The 7,233-nt window shown below is 45.4% G+C and overlaps 2 protein-coding genes across 4 annotated transcripts in view; both read left to right on the top strand.

The window, feature by feature from the left end:
* The first annotated feature begins 2 nt into the window (after window positions 1–2).
* On the top strand, window positions 3–2,329 carry stn1 (STN1 subunit of CST complex). Of its 2 annotated transcripts, XM_077604518.1 has the most exons (9): window positions 22–372; window positions 447–542; window positions 679–750; window positions 996–1,169; window positions 1,312–1,423; window positions 1,495–1,645; window positions 1,710–1,832; window positions 1,917–1,989; window positions 2,093–2,329. In XM_077604518.1, exons 1-9 carry the CDS (start codon window positions 255–257, stop codon window positions 2,248–2,250), a joined length of 1,077 nt encoding a protein of 358 aa, XP_077460644.1. In that variant the 5' UTR covers window positions 22–254; the 3' UTR covers window positions 2,251–2,329. The 2 variants fall into 2 exon arrangements, with proteins under 2 accessions (XP_077460645.1, XP_077460644.1); XM_077604519.1 differs by lacking the exon at window positions 447–542 and having other exon boundaries at window positions 3–372.
* Window positions 2,330–2,621: 292 nt separating this feature from the next.
* Window positions 2,622–7,233, top strand: part of LOC144077060 (SH3 and PX domain-containing protein 2A-like) — a 25,495-nt gene continuing 20,883 nt past the window's right edge. The window contains exon 1 of one of the 2 annotated variants that reach the window (XM_077604510.1): window positions 2,622–3,552. In XM_077604510.1, coding sequence (XP_077460636.1) covers window positions 3,457–3,552 — 96 coding nt within the window. In that variant the 5' untranslated portion in view covers window positions 2,622–3,456. The remainder of the gene's footprint in view (window positions 3,553–7,233) is intronic. The other variant, XM_077604509.1, reaches the window with a different exon arrangement.

Here is a 7,233-nt window from a genome sequence, read left to right as displayed (position 1 = left end):
TCACAACACATTTCGCATTTTACTCAATAACAAGAATACACTTAAATACTCCTATTGACCGAATGTTACAAAAATACATGATTTGAAATAATATATCTGTCACGTGACCAGGTTTTGGGCACAACGGCGGAAGAAACCACGCGTAGTTTGAAGCTAGCTTGTTTTCTTGCTTCCGTCTCCGGTACAGCGTGTCAAATCAAATATAGTACGTAATGGCATTTGGGCGTCGGGGTTAAATATTGGCATTGTGTTCAATGGATCCTGGGGAAGAGCTTCCATCTATGTTGTGGGGATTGGACCCGACCTTTTCTGCCTTCGCCAGGCTATATGTCAAAGACATTCTCCTCATGAAAGAGTCCTGTCAAGTGCCAGGTAAATAAAGGTAAACAAACGGTCTGCATAGGCTCCAACACGAAAGGAAATTTCTCCGTGTCCTTCTTGTATAGATATTTATTTCTACAAGTCGCATCCGATCTTCAACGTTGATGTTCTGGGGACGGTCGTTTATAAGAAGGAAAGAGAGGACTTCTTCTGTTATGGAGGTCATTTTGCCATATCCCTTTTGGGCATTTAAACGGTGTTGAATTTCCCAACGTCGACTGCATACATATGTACGATGTTTCCAGCGTAAACACAATAACCCTGATTTTGACCTCTTTCTCTCCCCTTTCTTGATAGTGGACGATGGAACCGGTGTCATAAACTGCCTGTGTTGGAAAGACGATCTGATCAAAGAGGGGGTCGCTTGTGGTAAATACGGGGGATGAAGTGGATGCAAAGGAAAGCCGGCCGTCGTACACCCATTTTGACCAAAAAATAGTGCACGGGTCATTCAGTATTCAATTCTGACCATGCATGTCATTCCTGGAATCGAGGGAAGCCGTGAACCCCTTAAAATTTAAGAACGTTAAAGGAAATAATTCAATTCAACACCACAGTTAACCTAAAGTCATTTATACTATTTTTGTGTACGATCCATGGCTTTGTCCATCCAGCTTGGACCAAACCAAGTGACGACGTTCAGGGAGGCTTTAGTCTCGCCGCTGAGCTGAAAAAGTTGAGACAGGCCCAACAAGGTCGCTACCGTTTAGAGATCGGAGATCTTCTGAGAATCAGAGGACCGGTGAAGACTTCAAGGCAACAGAGAGAGATTTTAGCCTTCACCTACTGTAAGTCAAGAAAATGTACCCCCACTTTTACAGTTATTTGGTTTTGCATCTAATGTTTACTCAATTTCAGGCGTAGAAATCATATAAATCTCCATCACAAAGAACGATACAACCACCATGTCCTTGTATTTATTTATCACAGATAAAGTCGAAGATCCAGTCATGTCAATCCAGATTGAATGGATGTTTGCGGTTTTAGAGCTGTACAGAGAATTCTACGACAAACCGCTTGATTTACAGGGCGACGCGACAAGGTAAAACACACCCGCCAATATGTGCAAAAACAAAGCACATGCCATCAGCATTTTCCCCGTTTGCTTTTTAGCCAGGCCGCTAATACTTCCCTGGGTAAGGCGACAAAAATCCTCAAAGATTTCTTAAAGCAGAAGTCTGTGAGCAAGTTCAGACCTTACGATGTTGAGGACCTCCTGCAACCTCTGATCCTGACTGGGGCCAAAATGGCTCCCAAAGACCAGGTATTCATTTAATGTTATGATTTGTATTATGGTTGAATTTTATGATTGCACGGCATTTTTTTAGGTGCCTGCGGCGGGTCCGTCTCCATGCCAACAACTAAGTATGCTCCTTAAAGAGGCCTTGGAAGTTTTACAGAATGAGGGCATTGTGTACCGCAAGGTTAAGTCCCAGGATGAAGTCTATTCTGTAAGAAACTGAAATATTTGGATTTATTCTGGCTCGGTAGAAGGAAATCAAATGATTATTTCTCACGCTCTTGTTCCTGCCAAGGTGACCGCACAAGATAAAGATCTACTGATGGCCGTTAAAGACATCATCAGGGAAGACTCCAAAAGAGAGAAATGTACGGGAGTGACGTCCTTCCATTCCACGTCCCAGTTTTCACCTCCCGCGGTGAGAAGACTCGGACGTAGCGTGTCGTAACGGCCGTTTCCGTGTCTCTTTAGATCGAGAGAAGGGTTGCCACATCCTCCACATCTTGTCTGCCGCCAGACAGCGCCACAGCTTGAATTTGACCAAAGCAACTCTGGAGTTGGTCCTCACCTTATTGGAGACCAACAGTGACATTGTGAGCACGGCAGATAACTATTTCACTCTGTTTTAGGCTGGTCTTAAGAATTTGCACTGACTTGACTTGTATATTTCCTATGTCAAAATAAAATATTTATTTTTTTTAAAAATCACGTTTTGTAGAACTGGAGTTGACAAAGAAACTGTCCTTGAGTCTGTTTGTTTTGGCTGTTATGGTTCTGTAGCGGGCAGCAGGTTCAAGAGGTGGAAAGAATATTTTTGGGGGGGCTGAAGCCCCTTTAAATGGGCTTAGTGACGCCACGGGTTACTTTGTGTGTGTGTGTGTGTGTTTGGTATGCAATGGAGCTACTATTAAAGGACGCCAAACGCTTGGCACATGTGCTTGCGCATCGACGTGCGCAGGGGGGCAGCATTCCCACACCGGGCGCTTTTGACGTACGGAAGGCTCTCATTTGATTGGTCGCCGATCTAACATCTGTAGCCACGCTCGCAGTTGCCGGTCTCCGGCCAGAAACAGCTCATGACTCAGTGCCTGCCTGCTTGCCTGCCTGCCAGACCGCCTCCCAGACCGCCTGCCTGCCTGCCTGCCTGCCTGACTGCAGTGTTCCATCGAACCGCTGCCTTAGAAACCAGTCGCTCAATCGGTTACCGTCTTTTCAGAACCCCCTTTGTCTTCATCCAAAATCTTCAGCCAAACCTGGGCTAAAAGGGAAAGTTACTGAAGACATGCACGAATCCGCTGTCAGATGGTTTCTTCTCAGCCGTATTTCGTCCCAAGAAGCCTCGTGGATGTTAGAGTAGCACGTCCCACGCTTTCTGGAGAGAGAGAGAAAAAAATCCCAATCCGCACGGGAACTGGAAAACAGGAGCGATCTTCTTCCCCTGGATGGAGAATTTGAGCAAGTACCATGGATCCGAGCAGACGGTGACGTCCAGGTATGCCGAGTATCTCGCGACCACCGAGACAGACACAAAGGGACTCTCTTGACTTCCGTCCGAATCTTCCAATCGGAATCGGAGCTGATCGATCGCCTTCTTCGGCGTGGCCGTCCATCTTCTCCCGGCGAGCCCCGTTGGAAACCGACCGTTAAGTTAAGGAGAAAGAAAAGTGGCAAAGTGGCCCAACTGACGTCGTCGTCGTCGTCGTCCTCTTCCTCGTCCTCGTCTTCTTCCTCCTCCTCCTCCTCCTCCTCCTCTCTTGGACGTCTGGAATTGATCGGCGATGAATGCGGGGATTTATCGGGCCTGATCGGAGCTGCGCCAGCTGCCCGTCGCCTTCATGTATAGCCTTTGCAGGGTCAAGATGCAGGTTCGGACCGTGCTGGACGTCAAAGTGGTGGACGTGGAGAAAAGGCGCAGTCCGTCCAAACATTACGTGAGTTGCTTGCGTTGTTTGCGTTGCTTGCATTGCTCCTTCTTCCTCACCCTCTTCATTTTGCCGTATGCGCATCCTTCCTTCCTTCCTTCCTTCTGCAGCAGCATCCTCATTAGTGGCACTAAACCATAGGATTCTTATTTTTTGGGGTGCCTAAACGAACGTGTCGGCCCGTGAAAAGCACAGATCAGGCTCCTCGCCAAAGAACATCCTCCGGCTGTCATAACAATGTCCCATCATCAAATGATAGCGCACATTGCCATGACATGCTAAGAATGGGAAGAATGGTGCTAAGATTGCTCCAGTTATTGACACCAGAATAGTGGAGTTGGTTTCGGAAGTGCTGCTCAAAGGCTCAAGTGGCCAATGGCCGAGCAAGACTCTTCTCCTTCACCACATTTTCAATTCAAGCCATTTTTTTCCTAATAGGGTTTACTATTTTCATCTGTGGCCTCTTTACAAATATGTTTATTTCCAACCAATAACTCCCATTCCCAGATTTTCCTGCGATGACATATTTTGGTCATTTTGTACGCCTAAACAATAGCGTCTAGCTCCTGTTGTTGTCGCTTCTTCACGTCGTTGGTTATCACCGTGAAAAGGGTTCAAAGGTGATTTATATGTTGGGATAAAAAGTCGTCACCTTTATCGTGTTTGTATGGTGAAACTCGGAATGGAGGATTGTCCCCAATCCCTGAGATTGAACTGCCCAAAATGCTAGTGTTTGATTCCAGACTAAACTAACTGGACCGTGAACCGTTCTCCTAACTTGTTTGTTTAGATATACTGTATAAGCAGTATTCACAAAGAATAGTTTGTTGTAGTTAGTCATATAATTTGGCCAACGCAGCTTCACTACAGTCTTATTATAGTTGTATTAGGAGACAATTGAACCACCAACTCAACGCAATATCTTATGTCTAATGTTAGCCTCGTTAGCCTTTTATACGTCTAATGTTAGCTTTGTCTTTCCTGCCAATGGCAGAGCCATCATGCAGTTAGAGTCACTACTAGGTGTCTAATTGCGCTGAAGGTGGCATAAAACAGTAGAACATCCTCAATCCGGCCTCTTTGGCGCATACTACTGGCTACTCTTTGCAAGGGTGGAATAGTAAATGCTGCGTAAATAAATGCCCGTGTGGCCAGGCCAGTCAAATGTTAGGTGTCAAGCACCCTCCAAAACGTTAACGTCCGCAAAACAGTCAAATCGAAATGTTGTGGGAAGATTTAAAAAGCCAAAGGCTTCATTCCCGTCTTTAAAAATTCAATTCACAACTGGAAATAAAAACGCGAATGAATAAGTCACATTAAAATCAGAAAGACACTATTCAAAACAATTGCGGCAAGGGGAAAAAAATGAAGACACATAAAAGATGAAAGCAAATGTTTACTTGAAAACCCTCCAGTTTTGCAGAATAAAATAATTCTGCAGGCAAGTATTGGCTCAAGTATCTTTGCTGGCATGAGGAGAGAAAAGAAAACTATTGGCAGTTAACAGGAAACACTTGAACTCAAATCTTGCTGCTAATGATAAGCCGACAAGATTTTATATTTCGGATCAGCTCCATTTTTTTCCCCACACAAGGCCAGATCGCTTTGAATAGAATTAATTTCCCCCCCCCGGGCAAATAAAAAACGGAATTTACTGTTAACTTGAGTTCTATTTGGCTCATACTAAATGCATGTTTTGTCATCTGGAATGATGGAGTAGAGAAAAGTATGTTGCGTGGTGTAAGACTGGAAGAAAGGGACAAGTGGTTTTTCACCACGGTGGACGTGTTGGACTTTTGGCATCGGGATCCGTGGCCTAGTTTCCCAGGCTACCGCGTCTCATGAGAAAAGGCTATTCACCGTGCAAAAATAGAGAGGGACGGAGGGAAAACCTGGCAGCGCAGCGGCCGTCCTCTCCTCCGTTCACTCCAATTTGCGAGGCTGGACAAACCAGCTGGAAACGCTTAGGCCGCCAGCGGAAGGGGCTTCGTCGGGCCGAACCTTTTGGCGCCCCGTTAACACTTTGCCCTCTCGCCACCCTCTTATAAAATGCGGGTTGTGTTGAAGGCGATGGAGCGAAAAAAGGCTTTCTCGTGTCATTGGGAATCTGGCTTTTGGCTTCCCCAACAAAGTACCATTCGTGCATTTTCAAGAGTGCCAGGCGTAGAAAAGCCGTGAGGGTTCTTCCCCGCTAAAATATGGATGAGTCCATCAAAGAAGTTTCCCTGTTTTCAGACGCTTACCTCATATGGAATGGCAATTTCCCTGGTGGGATGCCTTTGGAAGGTTACATTCTGGAACTTTTCTTTTTGCTCAGTGGTGTCATAGCAGAGGGAATCACCTGACATTTCAAAATCATAATAATGTGCATCGGATGGGGTACACGGTCGATTGGTCGCCGGTCTTTTGGTCGCCGATCTTTAGGTCGCTGGCCGTTTGGTCGCCCGGAAGGTTATTGATGATTACCATTTAAATCGTTGCTCAAATTCCCTAAATACAAACTGCGAATGACTACTTTTCAATTCTGAGAATGGCTCTCAAGAAATAACATTAGAAAATAGGAATTGTTTATGGCTCTCGCTGTCAAAAAGGTTCCCGACTCCTGGTCTAGTGTAAGTTTTATTACACATCAACAACCACTGCAGAATCAGGTGTGTGGAAATTTTTCAGTTTGTCGTTTTCAGGAATCGGCTCAGAGTTTGGGAAAAAATGGACAAATCTTTAAAAATAGGAAATCACCTGACATTTCAAAATCACAATAATGTGAGCAGGATGCTGCCGTTTGTGGTTGTGGCAATGCTATTTGGAGCATTCGGACGAACCCTTGAAAAGCGACGTGCTGTCTATCTCCACCAGGCAGAAAGTGTGTGCGAATAGTTAACACGTCCTTCAAGTGGCAGATTGCAGAAGGCGCAGCGTCAGGTGCAAACATGTTTCCACTCGGTGACTGACGGCAAAAGAACGCGGCAGAACACAATATCACACGCACCGACGGAAAGTGTCGGGTCTGTTTTATGCCTCCTGGCCGAGAGGCTTGGAACATGCCAGACATTAAAAAAGTGGCAGGAGATGACAAGAAAAATGGCCAAAAACGCCGCAGCACGAGGCCTAAAGCGACCCCGTGACCCCAAAAATCAATGGTCGACAAACCAAAGAGAAGCTTCCCCGGATTAATGATTAGGCCAGGCGCATGCATCCACTTTGTAGTCGCCCGAAAACCTGGTGAACACCACGTGACAGGTTTTCCTGTGGTGAAGCAATGGCTACCGTTCGATCATTTTCGAAAAAAGTGAAGGTCACATGACGCGGGGTGACGGAAGGTCTGTGTTCGGATTTTAAAGGTACTTTATAAGACTTTTAAAGAAAAAGTCGTTCGCCGGGACCCCGTTGAGAAAAGACATGCTAACGCAGGGGTGGGGAACCTATGGCTCGGGAGCCACATGTGGCTCTTTTGATGGGTGCATCTGGCTCTTTGCTAACCTGTGAGCTAAAATCTGGAAATCGCTGGTGACAGAACTGAGATATTACATCTAGAACTGCTTTAATCTTCATTTTTTTGCTTTAATCTTCATTTTTTTGCAGTAGACTCTTCTGGAATGCATCCTCTCATTGATTAGCAACAGCATGAGAATCTTTTTAAAAATATTCAGTTTTTTTCCACTTTAAAAGTGCTGAAATTACTAAAAAAAA

Source organism: Stigmatopora argus, chromosome 7 (assembly GCF_051989625.1).
Source record: "Stigmatopora argus isolate UIUO_Sarg chromosome 7, RoL_Sarg_1.0, whole genome shotgun sequence".
Classification (NCBI taxonomy): domain Eukaryota; kingdom Metazoa; phylum Chordata; class Actinopteri; order Syngnathiformes; family Syngnathidae; genus Stigmatopora; species Stigmatopora argus.
This window is presented reverse-complemented; position numbering and strand designations above follow the sequence as displayed.